The sequence below is a fragment of the Ornithorhynchus anatinus genome, chromosome 12 (assembly GCF_004115215.2).
Source record: "Ornithorhynchus anatinus isolate Pmale09 chromosome 12, mOrnAna1.pri.v4, whole genome shotgun sequence".
Classification (NCBI taxonomy): Eukaryota; Metazoa; Chordata; class Mammalia; order Monotremata; family Ornithorhynchidae; genus Ornithorhynchus; species Ornithorhynchus anatinus.
The window spans coordinates 13,874,305-13,901,180 of record NC_041739.1 but is presented as its reverse complement, the minus strand read 5'-3'; the positions used below and the strand labels follow the sequence as shown (position 1 = coordinate 13,901,180).

At 43.4% G+C, this 26,876-nt stretch overlaps 1 protein-coding gene across 2 annotated transcripts in view; it reads right to left on the bottom strand.

Moving 5' to 3' along the window:
- The window catches only part of MARCHF1 (membrane associated ring-CH-type finger 1), a 495,472-nt gene that overhangs the window by 58,853 nt on the left and 409,743 nt on the right, over positions 1 to 26,876 (bottom strand). For both annotated transcript variants that reach the window (XM_029076521.2, XM_001507921.5), the window contains exon 4: positions 6,777 to 6,856. In XM_029076521.2, coding sequence (XP_028932354.1) covers positions 6,777 to 6,856 — 80 coding nt within the window. The remainder of the gene's footprint in view (positions 1 to 6,776; positions 6,857 to 26,876) is intronic.

Here is a 26,876-nt window from a genome sequence, read left to right as displayed (position 1 = left end):
TCCTGCCTCCAGGATGTCTCCACCTGGATGTCGGCCCGCCACCTAAAACTCAACATGAGCAAGACTGAGCTCCTCATCTTCCCTCCCAAGCCCGGTCCTCTCCCAGACTTCCCTATCACCGTGGATGGCACGACCAACCTTCCCGTCTCTCGGGCCCGCAACCTCGGTGTCATCTTTGACTCATCTCTCTCGTTCACCCCACACATCCGATCCGTTACCAAGACCTGCCGGTCTCACCTTTACAATATCGCCAAGATCCGCCCTTTCCTCTCCACCCAAATGGCTACCTTACTGCTACAGGCTCTTGTTATATCCCGGCTAGACTACTGTGTCAGCCTGCTCTCTGATCTCCCTTCCTCTCTCTCGCCCTGCTCTGGTCTATTCTTCACTCTGCTGCCCGGCTCATCTTCCTGCAGAAACGATCTGGGCATGTCACTCCCCTTCTTAAACACCTCCAGTGGTTGCCTATCAACCTCCGCTCCAAACAAAAACTCCTCACTCTAGGCTTCAAGGCTCTCCATCACCTTGCCGCTTCCTACCTCTCCTCCCTTCTCTCTTTCTACCGCCCACCCCATACGCTCCGCTCCTCTGCCGCCCACCTCCTCACTGTCCCTCGGTCTCGCCTATCCCGCCGTCGACCCCTGGGCCATGTCCTCCCGCGGTCCTGGAATGCCCTCCCTCCTCACCTCAGACAATCTAATTCTCTTCCCCTCTTCAAATCGCTACTTAAAACTCACCTCGTCCAAGAGGTCTTCCCAGACTGAGCTCCCCCCTTTTTCCCTCTGCTCCCTCTATCCCCACTTCACCGCTCCACAGCTAAACCCTCTTCTCCCCCCTTTCCCTCTCCTCCTCCCCCTCTCCCGTCCCACCCCCTCAGCACTGTACTCGTCCGCTCAACTGTATATCTTCATTACCCTATTTATTTTATTTTGTTTAATGAGATGTACATCACCCTGATTCTATTTAGTTGCCATTGTTTTTATGAGATGTTCTTCCCCTTGATTCTATTTATTGCCATTGTTCTTGTCTGCCTGTCTTCCCCGATTAGACTGTAAGCCCATCAAAGGGCAGGGACTGTCTCTATCTGTTGCCGACTTGTACATTCCAAGTGCTTAGTACAGTGCTCTGCACATAGTAAGCGCTCAATAAATACTATTGAATGAATGAATGAATGAATAACCAGATCAGGTAGTCTCTGGCCCACACAGGATGCTCTATTTAGGAGGGATAGGGAACGGGTATCTTATTCCCATTTTACAGATGAAGGAACTCAGGCCAGGGGAGTTTAAGTGACTTACCCAAAGGCCAGCGCCAAAATTGGGATTAGAACTGGGGTTTCCTACCTGACATTATCAGGCTCTTTGCTCTAGGCCATTATCCCTTTATTTCTCTGATGCCGATGACTTAATCCAGGTTGCTAGAGAGTTAGGAACCTGAACTATGACAATCCTGTCACCTGGTTGGAAGAGGAAGAGAAAGCAGGAGAAAGCCAGAACACATGACTGAACTGCATTTGTAAGGCTCACTCAGCAATCCCATAGAGGATTTAGCGTAGACAAGTGGTGATTGGGATTTATGTCTGAATTGAGATGCCTGAAAAAAAGAACAAACACCAAAAGAGAGGGATGTTTTATCGTGGACAGTCCTCTATTTGGTCCAGTTTGGTCTTACAGTTTATGATTTCCCTATCAGCAAGTATTAAAAGTATTTACTGAATGCTTTCCCCATCAGCAAGTATTAAAAGTATTTACTGAATGCTTGCTGCTCTGTCCGTCTCCCCCGATTAGACTGTAAGCCCGTCAAACGGCAGGGACTGTCTCTATCTATTGCCGACTTGTTCATCCCAAGCACTTAGTACAGTGCTCTGCACATAGTAAGCGCTCAATAAATACTATTGAATGAATGAATGAATGAATGCTGCATCTATATTAAACCCAAGTAGCATAAAAGCCATGTTGACACTGACAAAGACTGAGCAAAAGTTGAATATGACTGTTCATATGTTAAAAAAAATTTCTCAAAAATTACTCTCAAGGAGCTGACTGACTAGCAAAGTCCTGGTAACAGACTGATGTATATTTAAAACATTACTTCCTTAGTCAGCCACCATAATCCATTGTAAATATCAACTAATTAATCTCTCAGGTGCATGCTCTCCAGAGACTTTCAGGGAGAATTTTGTCTCACCTGTTCAAAAGCATTTTCTGCTACAAAACTACACTCTTGAAAAGCGAGGCTCCTGAAACAAGAGCTGCAATTATTACTTCAACTTGCAAGGTTGGAACACTGGTGGTCACTCATTTTGCTTCTCATTCAGTTTCTCTTCAAAGCAATCTTTTTTCTAATTCACATATATTTCTCAGTAAATAGAAAGCATACCAAGTGTTGGCATTCTGTCCCAATCTAAATAGGGTAAAGGCTAATATTCATAAAAGAAAACACATCTTGAGGAAATGGAAGCCTCCTATTTTCATACCGAGGACAAGGGAAGTTGCTGCTAGAACTTTCTCCATGGGATCATACGCACATGTTTTAAGACTGCGAACCCTATGTAGGACAGGGACTGCATCCAACCTGATTATCTTATATCTACGCCAGTGCTTAGAACAGTGCCTGGAACATAGTTAGTGCTTAATAAATACAACTATTAATATTATTATGTTTGACTCCTCCTTGGCTCAGCTCAGCTTGTTTGACAGTTGCTGTGTGGGAGTGCAGGGGGTCTCTACCACTCCATTCACACCACTGCTGGCCAACCTGTCTAGACTCAAAGGACTTCTGTAAGACTTCTATTGTGGAGTCACTGTGGTAGGCAGGGGACTGCCTGACTTGGGGTGTGCAAATTTTGAAATACTAACCTGCCTTGTAGACATTCTGATGCTTAAAGAGGTGGGTTAGGTGCTGAGGTAGTAAGGCTGCATGACAATCTTTGTAAATGTGTTTTGGCAGAGAAGCAGTGCTGCCTACTGGAAAGAGAACAGGACCAGAAGTCAAGAGATGTGGGAGCTAATCCCATCTCTGCCATTTTCGTGCCATATTACTTTTGGAAAATCACCTCACTTCTCTGTGCTTTAGATTCCTTATATGAAAATTGGGATTAAGCAGCAGTTCTCCCACCTCTGTAGACTGGAAGTTCCAGGTGGGACAGGGACTCTGGTCTGGTTACCTTGTATCCCCTCTTGACTTCAAGCTATTGCGGTCAGGAAACGGGCCTATCAACTCTGTTATACCGTACTCTTCCAAGTGCTTAGTACTGTGCTCTGCACACAGTAAGGGTTCAATAAATACGATTCGTTGATCTACTTTAGCAGATTAGCACAATGCCTGGTACATAGTAAGTGTTAAACACACCTTATTATTATTGAATGTTCCAATTGTGGAACATTTCTGGTCCCCTAATTCCTTTTAAAATTGCACTGAGTCCTTGCAACGCTCACAGAAGGTTAGCAGTGGAACCGGGGAGCAGTGCAAAGTCTCTGCATGCAGCGTTTGACAGTAGGATGGGCTTCCAGATCAAGTATTCAGTGGGAATACTTAGTAAAGTGGACTGTACAAGTGGAGACTCTCCCCCAATTAGACTGTAAGCCTGTCAAAGGGCAGGGATTGTGTCTATCTGTTGTCGATTTGTACATTCCAAGCGCTTAGTACAGTGCTCTGCACATAGTAAGCGCTCAATAAATACTATTGAATGAATTAATGAATGAATGGAGACTCGAGGAGCACCCTATGCTGGAAGCGCAACCCCAGGGCATGGAGTTGATGGGAAAAGAAAATAATTTCATCTACCTGTTCCTCTTCCAGTTCAAACTTGCATGGTCCAGATGGTAAAGTTAGTGGAAGGCTGGCCCGAAGTGGAAAACAACGTCTTCCTTTTTCCCTGAACCATCGGCACCCCGACCTCCCTCAGTGGAGAAGATCCACAAGGGGAAAGAAGACCCGTGAAAGATTTTGACTGGAATCCTGATGGTGGTGCTTTTGCGGGCTCTCCCACCATCCACTGGTTCACTGAATCCAAACCCTTGCCTTCAGGTAGGGACATATATAAACCATCCTAGGCAGATAAGAACCTATCCTCTTCTTAAAATAAGAAGACAGATATTTCACAGTCACCCTAGCTAACTTTTTCTGTTGGTTAACACTACTTCCGTCCAGGAAATTCACCTTCAGATCAGACCTAAATCCCTTCTGGCTTTGGAAAGCAGACAATATGTTCGCACAGAACCAAAACTCCAAAAACAACAAAGACATTTCAGATGATTAAAATATAATTACCACTTATAAAAAAGACTCCCAAACAATTTTTATGGTTGAGGTCAGCATAAAATTTGCAAGAGGTTTAAGAGAAGTCTTGATTTCTTACATTTACAGGGCATGGGCACATATCGCGGTAGCAATGATTTTTAGTGGATTTAGCAAAATGTATGACTATTCACAAGAAAAATAAATTACAGTTTGGTCAAAGTGCAAGATAAGAACCCCATGTTGAGAAAAGAGCAGTGTATAGCTGGTGGTGGTAGCTGAAAGCAGCGAGGAAAGTGCAGAGGCCTTGGAGTCGCAGGGCCTGCGTTCTAATCCTGCTCCGCCAAATGACTGCTGTGTGACCTCGGGCAAGTCACCTTGCTTCTCTGTGGCACAGTTCCCTCATCTGCAAAAGGGGGATTCAATACCTACTCTCACTCCTACTTAGATTGTGAGCCCCACGTGGAACCCGATTAGGCTGTATTTACCCTAGCGCTTAGAACAGTGCTTAAATACCAGAATTATTGTTATTATTATTCACATTCTCCCGGGTTCTCTGCTACCTACCCCTTGCACCTCTGACCTGGAGAATATCTTGGTTTTATGTCATTTTCAGCCCCAGACTTCCCCGCCTAGCCTCCTAATTGCAGAACAAATTAGCACCTGATAATGAAAATCATAATTCTGCTATTTGTTAAGCGCTTACTATGTTCCAGGCACTGTATTAAGTGCTGGGGTGGATACGAGCAAGTCCCATTGAACACAGTCCCTGTCCCATGTGGGGTTGACAGTCTCAATGGCCATTTTAAAGATGAATAAACTGAAGCACAGAAAAGTAAAGCGACTTGCCCCAGGTCATACAAGCAGACAAGCGGCAGGACTGGGATGAGAATTCACAACCTTCTGACTCCCAGGCCCTGGCTATATTCACTACACCATTCTTGCTGCTGTGGATATGACATTCCCCACTCAATCGCAGGAACCCAGAACCCTGGATACCCTCCCCACAGTGCTAGTGACAGTGTTGGGTCCCTCTAGAGCACTGCTGAGGTCTCCAGTTCACCAGGAGGAGGAGGAGCCGGATGAGACAGGCTTTCCACCCCCTCCTGGCCTTCCCTGGACTGGGTTTCTCACCCTCCTCCTTTACTGGGATGTGAGATGGGGAAGTGGCCAGTCAAATGGGAGAAACTTTCAATGTGCAGATATCTCAAATCATGGGAAATAGTCTGCTTTCAAGTGACCTTTCTAACCAGAATCTGCACCCGGACAAAGCGGATGTCCCCATTTGAACATTTCTGCAACCTACCTCCATTTCTCCCTCCTCTGCCCCTTCTCCCCTCCCTCCCACACCACTCAGGCCCTTCCAAAACCAGACATTTAAGGACCATTTAGCAAGGACCTACTGGCTATACCTACTGGACCAAACACAGCCATTCTCACATTTCAGAAGGGATTCCTTCAGGCAAATTCAGGTTTCTCAATTCAGGAACTGACCTGCAGACTTCTAAACCATCAGACCAGTCATCCCGCATAACAGGAAGCTTCGGAGCCGAGTCGGGACCCCGGGACCCCAAATCGGCAGGTCCTCCACAATCTGGAACTGCCCGCATCTCAGAGGCGGAGTCCCTCTCCAAAAGGCCTTCCTGGATAACGCCACTTGGTCCGAGACAAGCCGGAGGCCGGAGATCTCTCCCGTGGCGTGTGCCCTTATTGCTCCCATTTTTTCCCGAGGCACGTTTAGCCGGCCAAGACCCCGTGGGGACAGGAAGACCGCAATCTCTGCACCTGGTACGGCTGGTTCTTCGGTGTGTTAAAGAACAGTTCTCAGGCCCAGCTGGCTCTTGTTTCTTTTGCCCTCCGGCTCCCAGGGGGACAAGTTCAATAGCATTGGAAGTGGGGGACCCCTCTAGCTTCCTGGATGATTTATTACGGCTCCTTCTCTCTCTTTGGGTGCTTCTGACCCTTCCTCGGGCTCTGCTTCTAACCTGAGCCCACTGACTTTCCTCTGAGGACGATGAATCAGATGTCTCTTTGGGACGCTCAATCCACTTGGAACTGGAGAAGGGCAGGGTACATTTTTCCTGCCCTTTTCTTTGTTTTTCTGCATCCTCACATCTCTGAGAAGCCTCTCTCCTCCGCCTAACCCTCGGCTTCAACCGTTTCTTACCAGACTCCCTCAAAGTAGGGGTCAGCGGCATGACAGGGGTGGAATGTTCAAACCCATCTTCTGACCCATCATGCAAGGTGGCAGATCTAAACGGAACAGCAGGCGGAAGGGAGAGGAAGGGATACGGAAAGAGCAATGGCAAAAAGAGGGAGAGAGAGAGAGAGAGAGAGATGAAAACAACAGTGACACGAGCTTGGACTTTGTAAATAAAGATCAACTAGAGGAAAATGAAATGGAAACACCCAAGCTGTTATAAGCCCGCGGCAAATCACCCGTGAATAATGGCAAACGGAAGCATGAGCTAGAAATGGGGACATACAGAACGAGGACAGAGCAGACATCGGAATAGGATCATTTGTTTGGCACGTACCTACAGATGTCCTGAGTGGATGGACAGACAGACAGCCGTGATTGGCTTCTGGGAGCCGTTCCTGTTGTAGGGCTGCTTGCCTGTTGAAACAAGTTAGATAGTTTGGCATCTTGGTTGAGGTAATACATGGTTGATATTTTACTTTTTTTCCACATGGTGAAAAAGCTACAGCAAATGTTGCTGCCGTTCATGGTGGTGGTAGGCTGCTCACTGAATACAGGAAGTCTGACTGTGAACAAAAATAAAACTTGTTTGAGGAACTAGAAGAAACCGAGAAGCAAGAGCTGTCATTTGCCTGGGCTGCTGGGAGTTTGAGGAAGCGACGTCCACAAGGTTTCTATTTTATCGCTTGCCAGTGTGTGACGGGAATCAACCTTATTTTGCATTTCAAGTCAATGGATAGCATAGTTCTAAGACCCCCAGAGAGGTAAGTGCTGCAGAATTCCACCACGGGTAAAGCCCCCAAGCCCACCCTCCTTTAAAAACTGCTGCGGGGACAGTGAAAACCAACCCCCCCTCCACGTAGGTCAAAACAACAAAAAAAAGTATTTTTCAATGTAACCCAAGCAGAGAATCAGAGTCCCCTGAGCAGCGGATTGTTGAATCTAATAAAATCAAGTGAAGGCAGTTATATGTATTCATCCTGGCACAAGACCAACTTACTTAACTGGGAGTGAGGGAAGGGTATGATTCTGGCTGGGGAAGTTCACCATGTCCTCTAGCCTGTAAACCCACTGTGGGCAGTGACTGTTTCTATCGACTCTGTTGTACTCTCCCAAGCACTTAGTAGAGAGCTCAACCGACAGTAAGTGGTCAATAAATACCATTGATTGACGTTGTTCAGAGAGCCCCGAATAACTCTTTTACCAGATGAATGGTCTGCGACCTCTCCTCATCAATGGCCTCATTTAGTCTTTACTCAGCTGGATTGTTCTATTAGCTCCTTGTAGGCAGGGTGTGTGACTACCGACTCTGTTGTACACTCTCAAGCCCAGTGATCAGTGCTTTGCACATATTAAGTGCTCAATAAATTCCATTGGTTGACTGAAGAACAATATTCAACCTAAAGGTAGGATGGTTTCCTTCGAGAGCTCTGTTTAGTTTGGCATGGTCTTTCACCAACTGACACAGGGACCTGAGGGAGTCCCCTTAGGAGCATGCCAAGGCGGTTCCTACGCCCTTGTGTGTGGCTTAATGAAAATAGCACGGGCTTGGGAGTCAGAGGACGTGGGTTCTAATCCTGGCTCCGCCACTTGTCTGCTGTCTGACCTGTGGCAAGTCATTTAACTTCTCTGTGCCTCAGTTACCTCATCTGTAAAATGGGGATTAAAAGTGTGAGCCCCATGTGAGATGACCTGATTACCCTGTATCTACCCCAGCACTTAGAACAGTGCTTGGCACATAGTAAGTACTTTACAAATACCATAATGATTACTATTATTACTCCTTAAGCACTTGATACCCACCCCACCCTCTGCCCCACAGCTCTTATGTACATATCCTTATGCTCTATTTCCTCTATTATTTTAATGTCCATCACCCCTTCTACACTATAAGCTCCTTGTGGGGATGGAGATTGTCTGCCAAATACTGTACTGCCATTTCCCATGTGCTTAAGTACAGTGCTCTGCACAGACTAAATACTTGCTAAAAAGCACTGAAGGATTGATTGGTTGGCAGGACTGTGAACAGCCCTTTGGTGAGGGAGACCCGTGGGCTTCAGAATATGCTCAGCCCAATGTCTCCCCTATCCTGGGCCTGTCTCCTATAGACTCTCACTCTGAGCTAACCCAAGCGGCCCCAGAGAGTTCAGAAAGTGCTCCAAGAGGCTGACTAGGGTTCGAGTTACATTCTGGGATCATCTGGCTCATTTAAGCTTCCTGAAAATGACACCGAATCACAAAGATCGACAGCCAAAAGCACTTGATCCGCTCATACGACATTCCCATCTGCCATACTGCTCAGGCTGCTGGGGTTTTTGACTCTCCCCTATAGCAGATTGGTTGCTGTGGGCCAGTTTGTTGGGTTGCTTAGAGGGGGACAACAGTACCCCTGACCTGGCTGCACTCGTGAAGCTTGCCAGCTGCTTCTGTTCCTCCTGCTGCTAGGCGAGCCATCTACTCTTTAGAGTCCTGGACAATCCTGCCTGGTAGTGGCATCAGATGGAATTAAAGAGCTCCAATCTACATTACAGGCTCCATTTCATTAATGGTATTTATTAATAATAGTAGTGATAGTAAAAATAATGATTGCGATATTAAGCTCTTCCTATATAGCAGGCACTGTATTAAGCTCTGGGGTAAATACAAGCCAATCGGGTTGGACACAGTCCATGACTCTTACTGGGCTTCACAGTCTTAAACCCCATTTTACAGATAAGTGAGGCACAGAGAAGTTATGTGACTTGCTCAAGGTCATACAGCAGACATGTTACAGGGACAGGATTAGAACCCAGACCCTCTGGCTCTCGGGTCCGTGCTCTTTCCACAAGGCCACATGGGTCACTTTGGGACCACTTGACTCTGCTGTGACCCAGTTTTGGCAGAGACCACAATACCCATTACCCATCCACTGCACCATTGCCTGGGTCCTAGGAGCAACTTTTAGGATTAATATAATAGGGCGTAGCAGAGGCTCACTTATTCTGAAAGAAAAATCACCTCTCACAAATATAGAATTATACCGAGTTGTGTGTCAAATCTTCACTGTCATAAGACTTGTCGTTCTTAAGAAACCACAAGTCATGGTGGCCTTCAAAAGGCATACATTTTAGCCAAAAAAAAAAAAGGCCCCTTAGTCCAGTTACCACAAATATCTTAAAACGGAAATAAATTTTCGACTCGTTTCATTTTCAGCACTTAAAGCTCTCTGGGAGGTTGCTTTATGTCTTTGATTCTGATTAAAGTGCTTAGTTCAGTGCTCTGCACACAGTAAGTGCTCAATAAATATGATTGAATGAATGATTGGAGTGTATCTGGCTAGCAGAAGTACAGCAGCAACAAATGTGTAACCACACATACTTCACATTCCCTCCCTCCCCTAAGACTCACATGAAAGCATATACATGCATACAAACGTACACAAAAATGCTCACGTGGATTACTGGGTGCATACATACCATTGTTTTAAATGGCAACGCACAAAACTGCTCTAACAAATACATTTCAGATTACAAAATTACACGTGACGAACGTCGGCACTTTGTTCTGTTGGATGATGAAGCTATAAAAAGTTACTTTCACTTTCTCATCCTGACGAAGCTGATATATTGTAGGGACGTATGAACTTTTCCAATTAGAACCTTAATGACTGACAAACATAAACCACTGAATCAGGATTATATTTCCTCTAACTTCTCATTTGGGGAGGCCCTGGAAGCTCTCCAAGCTCAATTTTAACCGTCGTCCAGTTTAGATCTAGCAGCTGGTTTTTGGCTGATCTGTTCTCTGACTGGAAGAGCGCCTGTGTTCAGTGGGATTGAGAGAAACGCAAAGGCTTTGGACCAAGTTGGAGATCAGAGGACTCAGCAAACTTCCACGGAATGGGGTGTGAAATAGATTATGTTGTGTGTTCGGTGAAAGGCACTTAGGACGTCGCACGCCTCTCCTTGTCCAGAATTGATGAGTGCTGTCAGTGAGAATCTCAGCCACGCTTCCCTATACAGTGAGGGAAGCAGCGTGGCGCAGTGGAAAGAGCACGGGCTTTGGAGTCAGGGCTCATGAGTTCGAATCCCAGCTCTGCCACTTGTCGGCTGTGTGACTGTGGGCGAGTCACTTAACTTCTCTGTGCCTCAGTTCCCTCATCTGTAAAATGGGGATTAAGACTGTGAGCCCCACGTGGGACAACCTGATTCCCCTGTGTCTACCCCAGCGCTTAGAACAGTGCTCTGCACATAGTAAGCGCTTAACAAATACCAACATTTTTTTTTTTTTTTTTTTTTAGTGAGGGGCCCTGAGGGAAGGGGTGGATTTAGTTCTTTAAAGAAGTAGATTGAAGAGGAAAAAAGAAGAATCACAAGTGGGTTGGGCTTCCCCTACTACCTGAGGCTTGTCTAGTCTCAGGTCTAGTCCTGATGTGACTAGCTTCAGAAGGTGAGGAGGGAAGGGTGCTGCAGACACAGAGATAAAAAAAGAAAAATATATATACATATATCTATATCTAGATGTCCAAGTCTTCAGGGAATCACACAATACAGCCTGCCTCGTAGGAAGAACACAGGCCAGGGAGACAGAAGACCTGTGGCTTCTAATTCTGGCTCTGCCACTTCCCTTCTGTATGACTTTGGGCAAGTCACTTAACTTCTCTGAGCCCCAAGTTCCTCATTCATTCAATCGCATTTATTGAGCACTTACCGTGTGCAAAGCACTGTATAAGTGGTTGGGAGAGTACAATATTTCAACAGACAGACACAGTCCCCGCCCAAAACAAGCTCACAGCTGTTCTTCCTACCATTTAAGACTTGTAAACGTTGTGTGGGACAGCAACTACGTGGGACCTGATTATCTCATATCTTTCCCAGTGCTTAGTAATTTGGCACATAAGAAGTGCTTAACAATGTCCACAATTATCGTTATCTTTGTTATCTGTGTTCAACTACTACATCTCTACAACACTGAGAAGAGTAGAGTCATACCCTCCTCACCTTACCCCATAACACTTTCCTTTATGTTTGCAATGTATTTTTTTATATTAATGTTGATTTCTCCCTCTAGACACGAACTCATTGTGGGCAGGGAACAAGTCTACCAACTCTAATGTAGTGTACTTGCTGACCACTTATTACAGTGTTCTGCACATAGTAAGAGCTCAGAAAGTACCACTGATTAAGCCGTTTTTGAAGTGTAATTTTTCTACATATTTGTTTTAGACTATAAGCTTCTCAATGACAGGAACCAAATCTAAACCATTAAGAGCATTAATTGTAACTTCCCAAGAGCCTGGTATGGTGTTACTGCTTTTCCAGCTATTATTAATACTTTTAACTCTATCCTGTTGTCCCAAGCACTTAGAAAAGTGTTCTTCATCCATAAGTGCTTAATAAATTCTATTGATCAACTGATGGATGAAACCCATGGATGAAGATGAAACCCTAAGAGGTTTATGAACTAGATCTTAAGCCAGGAAGTGATTCAGGAACTGGGAAAGATAAAGCTTTCCTGCCTGATTTTGATTTTATGCTCTTTGGACCTTGAAAAGATCCATTTTTGTTATCTGATGTAACAGGCACTGTACTAAGCAGAGGGGTAGATATAAGATATGTGGGTTGGATGGTCCCTGTCTCACTTAGGGTTTACAATCTTAATTTCCATTTTACAGATGAGGTAACTGAGACAGTGTTAAATCACTCATCCAAGGTCACAGAGCAGACAAGTGGTAGAGCCAGGATTAGAACCAAGTTTCTCTGACTCCCAGGTCCTTGTTCTCTCCATTAGACAGCACTGCTTCTCTACTGTTCAATGCCAGCTGATGTTTATAATTTCACTTAATGCAGGAGCATTACGTTTTCTTTAGTCCAAATGAATAAAATGAATGAATATTCTTGGTCCCTTTTCTACAGCCCTAAGTATAGTGCTCTGCACAAAGTAAATGCTCAATAAATAACATGGACTGATTGATTCTATAAGCCTCTTGGGGGAAGGAATCCGTCTCCTAACTTGCTTTACACTCGAATGCTTAGTAGAGTACTCTGCACACAGATGACTCTCAGTAAAATGTTATTAATGATGATGATTAAAAAAGAAAGCCTAGATGTTTTGCGTTCCTGGGGCCAACACCCTTAGTGGGCTATCATTACTAAGGAAGGAGTTAGAGGAGTCCCCAAACCCCTCTATACACAGCTACTGTTGCATGGACAAAAAGTAAGGAGGAGGAAGAGGAGAAAATGACGACACAAAGGGGAGGAGTGGAAGAGGCAAAAAAAAAAAAAGGTAAAAGAAGGTAAGCTATAAGAGACAGAGGACTCAGGAGACAACTAGAAAATGACAAAGAAACTTCAAGCTAATGAAAACAAACAAGGGATCCAGAGTGGGACATAAGGATTAAAGGACTAGGATAAGGAAGAGAGGAAAACAAAATTAAGCGGTGGAGGAGAAGGAGAATGAGTAGAAACAAAGAGGAAAAACACTGGGAGACAATTGGGTGGCTAGAGGAGGTACAGGGACATAGAGACAAAATATTCAAAGATGTGGAAAAAGACAGAGAAAAACAGATAGAACAAATGAAGCATTGAAAGACATAGGGGAAGTTACAGAAGGGCAGAGAGAAATTAGAAGGAAAGAAGAAAGGGAAAAAGGCTAGGAAAGAGAAAGAAGAAAAGCTCAGTGTCTATTTAACCCAAGGAAAGACTAGGTACTTGCATTGGTAGTTTCCTAAATGAGGAACCCTCCTAACCCCAAAAGAACACAAACTTCAGTCTAATTCTACAAAAATGTATTGTTTTAATTTACCAATGGGTACATTATGTGTATTTTGTAATTGGTTTATTTTGTTAATAGGTATGAGACAGATATGGGGGAACTGTGCTTGGTTGGATGAGCAGAATAACACTTTCTCAGAAATAGAGTATTCCTCGTAATGGATGTCTATTTCTGAGGGTTGCATTGTTGAGTGCATTCAAATGGGAAAAGCAAAGTGGAGGCCAGCTGCACTCATTTTATCAGAGTTATTTATATCGGCTACATAATTAAGGAAAGTAATTTCACGTTAGGTTTTCGGGGAATGAACTTCTAGACAAGGCAGCTTATTGCCGAAGCATGGAGGCCACGGATGGGGCAGGGTTAACTATTGCCAGTTGGGTTGGGTAGTTGCAGAATCAATCAGGGCTTCACAAAATTCCCTTAGCTGCTCCGTAGTTTTCCCCATCACTCGGTAGGGTGATTTGCACACGGTAAGAGCTTATTACTACGTAGTATTACATAGTAAACTTATTACATAGTAACCACTATTACTATTACTATTGCTCAGTTTGGCAGAAGTGATAGAGGACAGGCATCCATAATTATTTTCAAATTGTCACTAGCATAATAAGCATTAATATTGTCTGGGAAAATCTAGAGTTTGGTCCTGGTCCCCTTGGTCTACTGTCTTTTCTTCACCTGAAAAATACCAAAGATGGCAAGCTCTTTGAGGGCAGGCATCAGACCTACCAATTCTGTTGAATCATATTCACCCAAGTACTTAGTAGAGTGCTCTGCAAATGGTAAGCACTTAATAAATATCACTAATTGAAAGTGGCCAAGGACTAGAATTGAATATCATATTGAATTTTCCACAGGTTCCAGATAACACGGGAACTTTTCAGAGTCCCTCAGGCCAAGATTTAGGCACAACTAGTTGCAATTAGCCAGAGATTCATGCAAAAATAATATTAATATGAGCTGAAGTATACAGATAATTACATTCCAAGTACAAGGTTAGGAAGAAGGCAAAGGAGGAGAGGAGGAAGAGGCCGATCTTACTAGATAGTTTATTAGTGTTCATTCATTCATTCAATCATATTTACTGGGCATTTACTCTATGTAACGCACTGTACTAAGCATTTGGGAGAGTTCAGTATAACAACAGACACATTCTGCCCAAAGCAAGCTCATAGTCTAGAGGGGGAGACAGACTTTAATATAAATAAATAGATGAATAAATTACATATATATATATATACACATATATGCTGGGGAGGATGGGCAGGAGGATAAACGAAAGAGCAAGTAAGAGCGGCACAGAAGGGCGTGAAGGAAGAGGAGAGGAGATGTCCCTTCAATAAGGCTTTGAAGTGGGGGACAGCAATTGTCTGTCTGATATGAGGAGGGAGGGCATTCCAGGCCAGAGGTAGGATGTGGGCGAGAGTTTCCCAACAGTTATGATTTTTGTGTGTGCTGTTCTAAGAAGAAAGTGGATGTCATTCTTGACTGACTCAGCTCCTGCACCCATTCATCTAGATGAACCCCATTTCTTCTCTGACTACAGATCTGTTACCTGGGTGCAATACCACCAAATATACTTTTACTTTAGCCTAGGATAACATGAAAACTCTCAAATGACACAAACAAAACACCCCCCCCCACCTCCAAACCCGGCCCCTTTCTGTTGAAATGAAGGTCAAAAATGTAAAAGAAGAGAGGGGAGGGGAGGAGGGAGAAGGAGGGAGAAAAAAGGAGAATAAATGACAGAAAGGAAGGACTGACAGAAAGGAGGAAAAATAGTAGTTGGAAAGAGTTTGAAAGGTTAATACAGTGTTCTACACAGAGTTAGTACTCAAATACCGTTGATGATGAAAACCCAAGAGACTCTGACTGTCCCTATCTTTTATAAAGTCTGAAATATCTTATAAACTCTACTGAAGAATTCATAATTGTTTCTGACTCATCTGCTTTCCTGGTCTCAAAGGGAATTGCCCCGAGGTGTAAAACATTTTAGCAATAGGAAGAAGTTGAAGAAACTTAAGAGTTTCTTCACTCGAGATGAAGCACGTGGGAGACATGTTCAATTCTAATTCTGAAAAAGCCTTAAAAATAGGAGATTTTATTTTCAAATCGCTGCAGGAAGCAAACCTGCAGGTCATTTTCAAAATATTAAATAAATAAGAAACTCAGGAAGATCTGTTGTAAGTGAACAAGAAGTGTGCAGAAAATACAGAGAAAGCTTAATTTTTTAGTTATAGTTTTCAGAAGCACCTATTTGTTCAGGAAGTTGATTTATTTCAGGAAGGGATTTAGAATTCTGGCAAAAGAAAAACAACATAAAAAGAAAATAAGATGTAATAGAATTTCTCTGATGTTTCAGAACACTAGTTTGTTTTTAATCTTTCCTTCAGTCTAGGATTTGTTTTTTTATAGATGCAACACACAATTTCATTATCATATCACTCTGTGGTACGGGGCTTCCTGGTGTCTACGGACTTTGTTTTTTAACAGATAGAAAATAATCAAACACTTTTTGTTTAATACTCTAATCTACCTTTCTTGGGTTCCTTAAATGTTCATTTCTGAACAGTGTCAGTTTTCAGAATGGCTCGGGGAAAGAGCCCGGGTTTGGGAGTCAGAGGTCATGGGTTCGAATTCCAGCTCTGCCACTTGTCAGCTTGGTGACTGTGGGCAAGTCACTTCACTTCTCTGGGCCTCAGTTCCCTCATCTGTAAAATGGGGATTACCTGTTAGCCTCACGTGGAACAACCTGATTACCCTGTATCTACTCCAGCGCTTAGAACAGTGCTGTGTACATAGTAAGCACTTAACAAATACCAACATTATTATTATTATTTTAGCTCTCTATACTCCAAATTTGTCACTTTTCAAGAATTCAAAGAAGGGTTATTTTGGTTGGAGAGGGACTACAAAAGAATCAGAGTAGAATACATTAAAACTTTTAAAAAAGAGGGAAAATGGGAGAGAGAGCCTGTAACCAGAATTACCACAATTTGATCCCCCAAAATTTAATCAGTGTTTATTGGCTCTAGTTCCCTAGTTACTTACGTTGATGTACTGGTAAGGGGCATTGTAATAGACATTTGGAGAGTGCAGAAAATGTAGTGACACACTCCATGCCCAGAAGGAGCTTATACTCCGAAGGAAGAGATTCATAAACACATAATAATGATAAGAATAATAATTGTGGTATTTGTTAAGTGCTTATTATGTGTCAGGCCCCATTATAAGCACTGGGATAGATACAAGTTAATCAGGTTGAACACGGTCCCTGTCCCACATGGGGTTCGCAGTCTTAATTCAAATTTTACAGATGAGGTAACCAAGGCTCAGAGAGTTAAGTAGTTTGCCAAGGTCACACAACAGGCAAGTAGCAGAGCTGGGATTAGAACCCAGGTCCTAATGAGTCCCAGTCTTGTGCTCTATCCACTAGGTCATACTGCTTCTCTACTTTTTAATCACACTGTAAAAATAAATGAACTGAGAGGACATACACAGGTGAGAACTAAAGTGAGTGTATTTAGTTTCTCAGGGTGGTACATTAAAGTCACCGAGGAGCCTTAAGTGTGCAGGAGATATGAAATTAGTGTGCAAGGGGAAAAATCAAATCCCTATTATCTGATAGCACATAGAGATATTATGTTTCTCATTGCTGATTTCTTCTTAAAGGTGCCAGTCATCCTTGTTCTTGCACAGTCATACTGATTTCCATTCCAGGATCTCATGACCTGCTTCTTTGGTAAGAATGCAGAGAATTTTCATGGTCTTTACTCTAGAATCCCTACATGACACTCTGTCCTCCAGTTGGTTGTTTCTACAGAGAAGCAGCGTGGCTCAGTGGAAAGAGCACGGGCTTTGGAGTCAGAGGTCATGAGTTCGAATCCCAGCTCTGCCACTTGCCAGCTGTGTGACTGTGGGCAAGTCACTTAACTTCTCTGGGCCTCAGTAACCTCATCTGTAAAATGGGGATTAAGACTGTGAGCCCCATGTGGGACAACCTGATTCCCCCCGTGTCTCCCCCAGCGCTTAGAACAGTGCTCTGCACGTAGTAAGCGCTTAACAAATACCAACATTATTATTATTAAATGAATGGGCAGCAAAGCAGCTCCACTTCCTAAAAAGACTGTCTTTATTCACTGGAAAGTACTGCCAGAACTGGCTTTGAGGTGGTGGCCTCAAAAACACAATAAAGGACTTCTCAGATCTACATTCACTTGTGTAATAAACAGGTGGACTGTAAGCGCTTTGTGGGCAGGGAATGTGTCTACCAACTCCATGGTATTGTACTTTCCTAAACTCTTATACAGTGTTCTGCAGTCAGAAGGCACTTAATCAATACCACTGATTGATTGATTCTGGCTTTTAGACTCCCAGTATTTTTTTCCAATATCTTACCTGCCTGCTTTGGAAATTCCAATTAAGAGCCCAGAAACATCTCTCCTTCCTTTGGAGCGATCCTGGAATGGACCTGAACCATTCCATATGTTCATAAACTGATTCAAGTGAGCATTCAGGAAACAAGCATATCAGATCTCTTAGTGAAGTTCCTTCCCCAGCAGTAATAATAATAATGATAATAATAATAATTATGGTACTTGAGCACTTACTATGTGCCAAACATTGTTCTAAGCGTTTGGGTAGATACAAGATAATCAGGTTGGACCCAGTCCCATGTGGGGCTCACACTCTTAATCCCCATTTTACGGATGAGGTAAATGAGGCCAGACTAGTTAAGTGACTTCCCCAAGGCCACCCAGCAGGCAAGTGGTAGAACGTAGAACTCAGGTCTTTCTGGCTCCTAGGCCTTTTCTCTAGCCACTAAACCACTCAGTATTGACTAGCATAAATCTAGGTTTTGGACAGATGGCTGTGGTGACACTGTTACAGATTCCCGTAGCTTGAGAGCTAGTGAGATGATTAAGGAAAATCTGTGGCTTAGCCCCTACATTTTTTTTTTTTACTACTTCAGTGTTTAAAATAACAGTCCCAGAAACTGCTGCATGGAAGAAGTAGAGCTGTCCTTTCTAAGTTTCTGGACTGCACATGAAAGAGAAGTGCAAGTTCTTTTTATTCTTTAATGCTGCTGGATTCTAAGCTGACTGCAAGGACAGTATGCAAGGAGAGTCTTTAATTGAAATAATATATTTTGCTGTTCTGCTTCATTTCTGTTTTCTGACTCCTAATTTGAAAGAATGAGCTGAATTTCCTTTGTCTCTCAGAGGCGCGATAATGTACACCTACTAAGTAGAATTACCCACAGCCTCCCAGGGTCTTTGGTAAGATTAAAAAATACAATATTCAAATTTATGAGGGGAAAAAATAAATCTCCTCTTCTTTCCCTGTTATTTGCCTTTGTTAACCTTTGGTAGATAAGGCTGTTTCCTCAGGGGTGTCCTTCATTTCTACAGCCAGTGAAATTTGCAGAAGTCCAGAAAAATGCATGGCAACTTTATATCTAGAAGGGAGACTATTTCCATCATGTTTTGTTTGATACTTGTAATTCTAGCACTTGGGGATTCCATCTTGATCTCTGTGACATATTTCTCTAATTGTTTGATCCATAAGGATGTTGAGTCACAACTTTAAAAATAAAATTATCAAGGAAGCAGCTTCCGGGACTGGACTTAAGCAAAGAGGGGTTCTTTGCTTAAGTCCACTTTGAGATCATTTACTTCCTGGCATTTGCCCAAGCACCTGTAAGAACTCAAAAGCCAGGAGGTACTCATTTAAATGTTATTGATGACGATAATAATGAAGATAATAATAATGACTGTGGTATTTAAGTAGTTACCAAACTTTTAGTTGGACACAGTCCCTGTCTCACGTGAGGCTCATCATCTAAACAGAATGGAGAACTGGTATTTCATCCTTATTTTCCAGATGAGGAAACTGAGACACAGAGAAGTTAAGTGATTTGCTGGAGGTCACACAGTAGCGGAGCAGGGATTAGAACTCAGGTCCTCTGACTCTCAGGTCTGTGTTCTTACTGTTGGGCCAAGCTGCTTCTCATGCTGCTGATGGGCAGGGAGGGAAGCAGCTCTAGGCAAGCAACCAATGACAATGGTTGTCATTCATTCATTCCATCTTATTTACTGAGTGCTTACTGTGTGCAGAGCACTGTACTAAGCGCTTGGAATGTACAATTTGGCAACAGATAGAGACAATCCCTGGCTGGGACCCAAGGAAGAATGACACTCTCACAGCCTCTGCAGGGGAAATCATGCATGTGTCCCTTTCAGTGCATGAGCAACCAAGATCTTACTCTGCCCTTCAGATAAGGCTGGTTCTACTGGGACTTTGGATTAGATAGGGGGCTACACTCCTGGGTGTGTAAAAATCTTCAAAATGCCTCCTGCACAGAAGTGGAGAAGATAAAAGGTAAGATTGGTGAAACCTAGGCCCCTCCACACACACTCAAACCTCCAAAAAATGTGGAGACGAGACGGGAAGCCTGATTTATTAATGCGGACTTGATTCTCCAAAACAAAATTAGAGTTATATTGCAGAGAAGGTGGGGAGTCGGATGAGCTCAGAAAATCATACATGCGGCAAAATCTGAGAATTAAGAAGGCGTGCATAAATGATTCCTTTTTCAGAGAATGGGCCAGTGCCAGCCGTGAGTATTTAATAATAATGATGGCATTTGTTAAGCACTTAACCACGTGCAAAGCACTGTTCTAAGCACTTAAACTTTGGGGGATCAAGTTGCAGATGGGAAATTTAGAGTAGAGTATATTAGAGGAAGAGATCAGAGCTAGACTGGCCAAGGAGCACGCCGACCAACCAGATCTTTTGTATTGCACCTTCCCAAGTACATAGTGTAGTGATCCGCCTACAGTTAGTGCTCAGTAAATTGGTTGACTGATTGAACGACGCAAAAGGTTTGTGGCCAGAATCGCACCCTCTAGATGGGGTGTGGGCTGAAGGCATATTAGGGTGGATGGTGTATCTCTGGAGAAACCACCACCTATTTTGCAGACTGCCTGCCTTCCTGTCCCAGACCCCACCCTCACAGAAGCAGCATGGCCTAATTGATACGGCACGGGCCTGGGAGTCAGAAGGACCTGGGTTCTAATCTTGGCTCCACCCCTCATCTGCTGTGTGAGCCTGAGCAAGTCACTTAACTTCTCTGTGCCTCAGTTCCCTCACCTGTAAAATGGGGACTAAGACTGTGAGCCCCATGTGGGAAATGGACTGTGTTCAACCTGATTACCTTGTATCTATCCCAGCTCTTAGAACAGTGTTTAACATACAGTAAGTGCTTAACAGATACCATCCTCATCATCATCAACATTGCCCTCCCAGAAGCAACCTGCTCTGCCTGGAAAATCAGTTGAGATACTTTGTGCTCAGGCCCCAGGGTGGCGGAGAGGAAATAGAAGGCCAATTCTGCTTGTAAGTGATCGCAATCTAAAATAAAGTCACACAGAAGAAGCAAACAAGGAAAGAGTTTTAGTCAAACTGAAGAGGTTAAGGGCCTTTCTATGCTTTTCTCATTATTTGTCTCCTGACTTTTCTTCTCAAATCAGCATAGTTCCACAAGACAGATCATAGACATTTACACAAAACGGGCAGTATATCTTCCGGGCCCTTCATGGTTCATCTGTCAAGAAAATGGCGCATATCCTCCTGATAGTTAAATTATATATTGGGTCCAGTACTTTCCTGGAAATGGGATTTCTCTGGAGAACAATGCATTCCATCAGACAGGATGGTCCATTAAAGGGAATGGACAGTCATCTCTGAAATTTGCCACTAATGCCCATAAATTGACCTACACCACAGAAAGAATAATTTTCTAGAGTGTTTCTGGGATTTTACATACTTCACACTAAGATCTCTATGGTCTACGGTGATGGAAGGGAAAATCTTGTAAGTGACAATAGATGGCACAAGTCAAAAGGGCAATTTGGAGAAGAAGAAAGAAACCCCAGTGATCAGTTTTTTTTGTTTCCAAACCTGTTAAGGTAATTGATTCTGTGCCATTCAAAATGGATTTTCCATATCAAAAGCAACACCTACTCCCTGGAGACTCATCCACCATGGTCCTCAATAGCCGAGTCGAAAGACCGTTTCATCTGCTCTTTAAGCCTTACATATTCCTAGCCAGAAAACAACTACTAAGAGCAGAAACCCAGACTGAAACTGTCCCATAATAATGTTAGTATTTGTTATGTGCTTACTAAGCGTCAAGGACTGTTCTAAATTCTGGGGTAGATACAAACTAATCAGTTTGGACATAGTCCCCCATTTCACAGTCTTAATCCCCATTTAACAGATGAGGTAATTGAGGCACAGAGAAGTGAAGTGACTTGCCCAAGGTCACACAGCACAGACAGGCGGAGGAGCCGGAATTAGAACCCAGGTCCTTCTAACTCCCCAGTCCCTGCTCTGTCCACTAGGCCACGGTTAGAACTACAGAACGTTGAACCCAAAGCAAGTTTCCTCAAAGATGCTTCTCAGTGATGGCACTTTCCAGGGTTAACCTCTTCCCTGAAAGAACCAAAATAATAATAACAATAATAATGGTATTTGTTGAGCTCTTACTATGTGCCAAGCACTGTTCTAAGTTCTGGGGTGAATCCAAGGTCATCAAGTGGTCCTACGTGGGGCTCACAGTCTTAACTTCCATTTTGCAGATGAGCTGAGGCACCGAAAAGTTAAGTGACTTGTCCGAGGTCACACAGCAGACAAGTGGTGGAGCAGGGATTAGAACCCATGACTTCTGACTCCCAAGCCCACGGTCTTGCCACTAAGCCATGCTGCTTCCCCTAGTAGTTGGCTTATTTGAATTCCTGGGTTGGAGTAGATGCTGAGAGATGTAACTAAACTTTTAGAAAACTGAAGTGTCTAAGTGCCAGCATGGAATGCCAATGAATTGCAAGAGAAATAATCTTTTCTGGAGATTTGTATTAATCAATGTTATTTACTGAATGCTCACCATGTGCAGAGCGCTGTACTAAGCACTGGGAGAGTACAATTCAATGGAGTTAGAAGACACGTTCCCTGCCCACAGTGAGCTTACAGTTTTTATCAATCAATCCATGGTCTTTATCGAATGCTTATTGTATGTTGAGCACTACGCTGAGCACCCGGGAGAGTACAACAGAATTGGTAAGCACATTCCCTGCCCACAACAATCTTAGAGTTGTTGTTGTTCTTTTCTGTGCTCACACTGAGGAGAAAGGGAGGTGGGAGTCAGCAGTTATAGGGAAAAGCAACTTTTAAAAATTTATAGATATTTTCTCAAGTCCCAACTGTTTAAAAGAAACTTCGCTTTAGAGGTTCTCAGTGTTCCAGATTCGAGGAGAGAGGCTTGTCTGGGGAGGAGCACTGTGGATATTATTGTGTCCAGCTTCAGAAGTCTCACAGCTTGAGATCCAACGTCCTCATAAAGATTATTATTGATAAAATGATAATAATAATATTTGCTAAATGCTTACTAAGTGCCAAGAACTGTACTAAGCACTGGACTAGATAGAAGCTAGTCTGGTCCCACATGTGGCCCACAATTTAAATAGGAGAAAGAACATGTATCGAGTCTCCATTTTGCAAATGGGGGAACTGAGGCCCAGAGAAGTTAAGTGACTCACCTAAGGTCGCACAACAGGCACAAGGTGAAGCAAAAATTAACCTAGCTTCTCTGATTCCCAGGCCTGTGTTCTTTCCACTAGGCCACACTGTTCCCTGGGGATGAAGTTTGTCATAAAAACAGTATTTCCTTACTTGGAGTGATCAAAAATAACTGAAGGGGGAAGATAAAAACACGAAGTTAACTTGCAGAAATTAAGTAAAAAAGGTGATTGAATTTGAACTGATTCTTCCTGACACCTTTCCCAACACCCCTCATAGTAATTGGATTACGGCGCTAAGCGGCGGATAGATGCGATAAAATTAGATCAGACACATTGCCTGTCCTACATGGGTTCCCCCATTCTAAGTGGGTCAAAGACAGATATTTAATTGTTATTTTTTTTCAATCAATGACATTTACTGAGTGCTTTCTGAGTGCAGGGCACTGTACTTAAGCTCATGGGAAAGGACGATACAACAGAGCATGAACAGGATAGGCAGAATTTGCCTAAAGAAAATGTTTCCTCGGTATAGGAGGTTGATGAATAAACCCTATATCCTTCTGAGCTACTGCCTCTCTCTACAACTCTCTCATTCTTCTCCGTACCTCAGTACTGCTTTTACCAATTCACTTTGAACTCCTCTTGGGCTCTGATCAGCATTAAGTGCCAACACAGAGATAGAAGTATACAGTATATCAAATACTCTTTCAAACCCAAACAAGTCTGTCTAATCTAAAATCCCGCAGCTCTATTACTCAGGGGGACTTGCACTCTCTTCCACCCTATGGCTTTCATCTCTCCTATTAGCATATTGCGGCTAGGGAGCTCATCAGAACCCGGGGCTATTAACGTGACTAGGTCAAGGCTTCAATGTATTTGCCAAAATGGGATGGTAAGAAAACATCAAAGAGCTGACAAATGCAATCAACCCAGATACGGGGATCTGCGTAGCCCTGCCCGAAAGGAAATCAACATAACAACATCAGTCTTGTTATTTAGTAGAATGAAATCTATGGCCACTTAGAATGTTGTTAGAGTTTGTCAAAATTGGAGTAGCAAGGCTTGGGTCAGTAATATAAATTCAATCATATCGCCAGGGTTTTATGTTGTGACTTCGAGAGGCGGTATGGCCTAGTGGAGAGATGGCGGGCCAGGAAATCGGGAGACCCGGATTCTAATCTTGACTCCAAAATATGTCTGCTGTTTGACCCTGGACAAGTCACTCAACTTCTGTGGGCCTCAGTTTCCAGCTCTATGAAATGGAGATGGTTTGCTTTCCCCCTTAGATTAGAAGTCCCAACCTGATTATCTTATATCAATCCCCGCAACCAGTCACTTTTATCTGTGTGTGTGTTTTCAGCCCTTAGTACAGAGTTTGGTGCATAGTAAGCACTTAGAAAATATATGCCAATAGTCATTATTAATTCAAAATTCTCTGTTCTTCCATCTCTCCGTTACCCACTCCAAAGGTAACTGGATATAACTCTCTCCACATTGCAAAGATAGTTTACTAAAGGCTTAATCTAACTCTAATCACTGGTCATTGGTTTCCTACACTGTGTGCTGTTCAAGAAATAGGGCTTTCGCGAGCCATATTTCCTAAGCAATTGATTTTTACACTACCCGCTAAGGATCTAGTATTCCCCCCACCCTCAGCCCCACACACTTAACACCTTACACTCTGCCATTTCTCCTATCTGAAATCTATTTTATTGTCTGCTTCCCCCTCTAGACTGTAAGGTCCTTGAGGGCTTGGATCGTGCCTATCAACTCCATTGTACTGTACTCTCCCAAGCGTTTAATACAGAAGCAGCATGGCAGAGTGGATAGAGCATGGGCCTGGGAGGCAGAAGGTCACGGGTTCTAATCCTCGCTCTGCCACTTGTCAGCAGTGCGACCCTGGGCAAGTCACTTCACTTTTCAGTGCTTCAGTAATCTCATCTGTAAAGAGGGGATTGACACTGTGAGCCCCACATGGGACAGGTACGTGTCCAACTCAATTTGCTTGTGTCCACCCCAGCGCTTAATACAGATCCTGGCATATATTAAGCACTTAACGAATACCATCATTATTATTATTATTATGGTGTTCTGCAAATAGTAGGCACTCATTAAATACCACTGACTGATTTCCTGATTAATTTGTTTTTGTATTCCCTAGCCCAAACAAATTCTGGCTTGTGGTTTTTTTTCTGCCGAGGCCCATTACCATCAGAGTCCCTGATACAAGACAAGGGAGAAGAGAAAAGGAGAAATAGTGTGGTCTGCAATCTAATGGATAGAGCACACAGCCGGGAGTCCAAGGCCCTGGGTTCTAAACCCGGCTCTGCCACTTGTTCTCTGTGTGACCCTGGGCAAGTCATTTAACTCCTCTGTGCCTCGTTTACCTCATCTGTAAAATGGGGATTAGGACTGTAAGCCCCATGTGGGATGTGGACTATGTCCAATTTGATTAACTTGTATCTACCCCAGGGCTTAATACAGTGACTGGCACATAGTAAGCACTTAAGATCCATTAAAAAAGGAATTTGGTCAAAGTCTTCTGTTTTAGTGGTAGATCTGGCAAGAAAATTGTGGCAAATGAAATGAGGAATTCTCTGGTTTATTTCAAATCGTCTGGTCTTATCTCCATAGCAGACATCAACAGGACTATGCTTAATTCATCCCTGAGTGATGATCCAATAACTATTTTGGGACTTGATCTGTAATAATTAATAGTTTTACCTACTTCAGTTTAGGTGGAACTGGGTAAGGGGTATAAAATGTGAATCATGAGATATTAGTAGACCAATCAATCGTTGACATTCCTTGTGCTACCTCCTGAGTGTGAAAACTGTATAAGCTCCTGGGAGGGCACAATAGAAGCAAGACACGTGTTCCCTGCCCTCAAGGAGCTCAAAGCCTAATGGGAGAAACATACAGACAAAAATAATTTACGGGAATATGAGGAGGAAGAAAAAGGAAATAACGGGAAGTTGTACAACAGTACACTCCATTTCTCTGAGCTTTCTGTAGCATTTGTTACCCACTAGAATCAACCCTGGGCCTTTTATCATTTTCATTTGATCAGTTAGCCTTCTTTAAAAAAAGGTGAAAAGGTGGGCGTTTCTTTAATTTTCCCCTCTATAAACAAAATGGAAAGCTTGCACAAAAACACTCCCTTCGCCTATTCCTTTAGTCTCTACTTAAAGCCGACCAAACTATTTCCAGTATCTGCAAAAGAGGAAATACCTTGGAAGTGTCTTTGCAGATCACTGCAGATCATTCCAGGCCCTGCGGTTAACAAACCACCAGTGAGGAGAGACTGTATGATTTCTGGAGCATACGAGCCCATGAACTAAGATCCAGGAAATCCCAGGCTCAGGAGGAGAAGGGCTAACATTGACTCGAAAGGCCCAGAATTAGCAGTTTGTAAAATTCTGCCAAATGTTCCCTGGTCCCTTGACTGACAACTCATTATTAAATTTACTTTGGTAATCTCTACTGCATTGTGTTGCTGTAGGGAAAACAAAATTTAGAATGAAGATGTCTAAAGAAGAAGATGTCTTAGAGAAGCAGCGTGGCTTAGTGGGAAGAACACAGGCTTGGGAGTCAAAGGTCATGGGTTCTAATCCTGGCTCCACCGCTTATCAGCTGTGTGACTTTAGGTAAGTCACTTAACTTCTCTGTGACTCAGTTACCTCATCTGTAAAATGGGGATGAAGACTGTGAGCCCCACATCGGACACCCTGATTACCTTGTATCAACCCCTGCGCTTAGAACAGTGTTTTGCAAATAGTAAGCTCTTCACAAATGCCATAATAATGAACAGATGAAAAAGGGGAAGGGAGGGCAGGGAAATCAAGTGAAAAAAGAATGAAGGTAGGAGGAGAAAAGAAAAAAGAAAGTGGAAGTTACCAAGGAGCCCCCCATGTCTCTCCACATCAAACAAAAACTCAGTTACCATTGACTCCCGCTTTCCTCACTTTACAGATTAACACATTTTACCTGCGATTTTCCCCTTCATGATCTTCACTCCTCCCAATCTCACCTCCTCACTATACCTTATTCTTGCATCTCCCACTTTGCTCTTGCTCCTACTTTTTCCCCAACCTGGAACTCCCTAT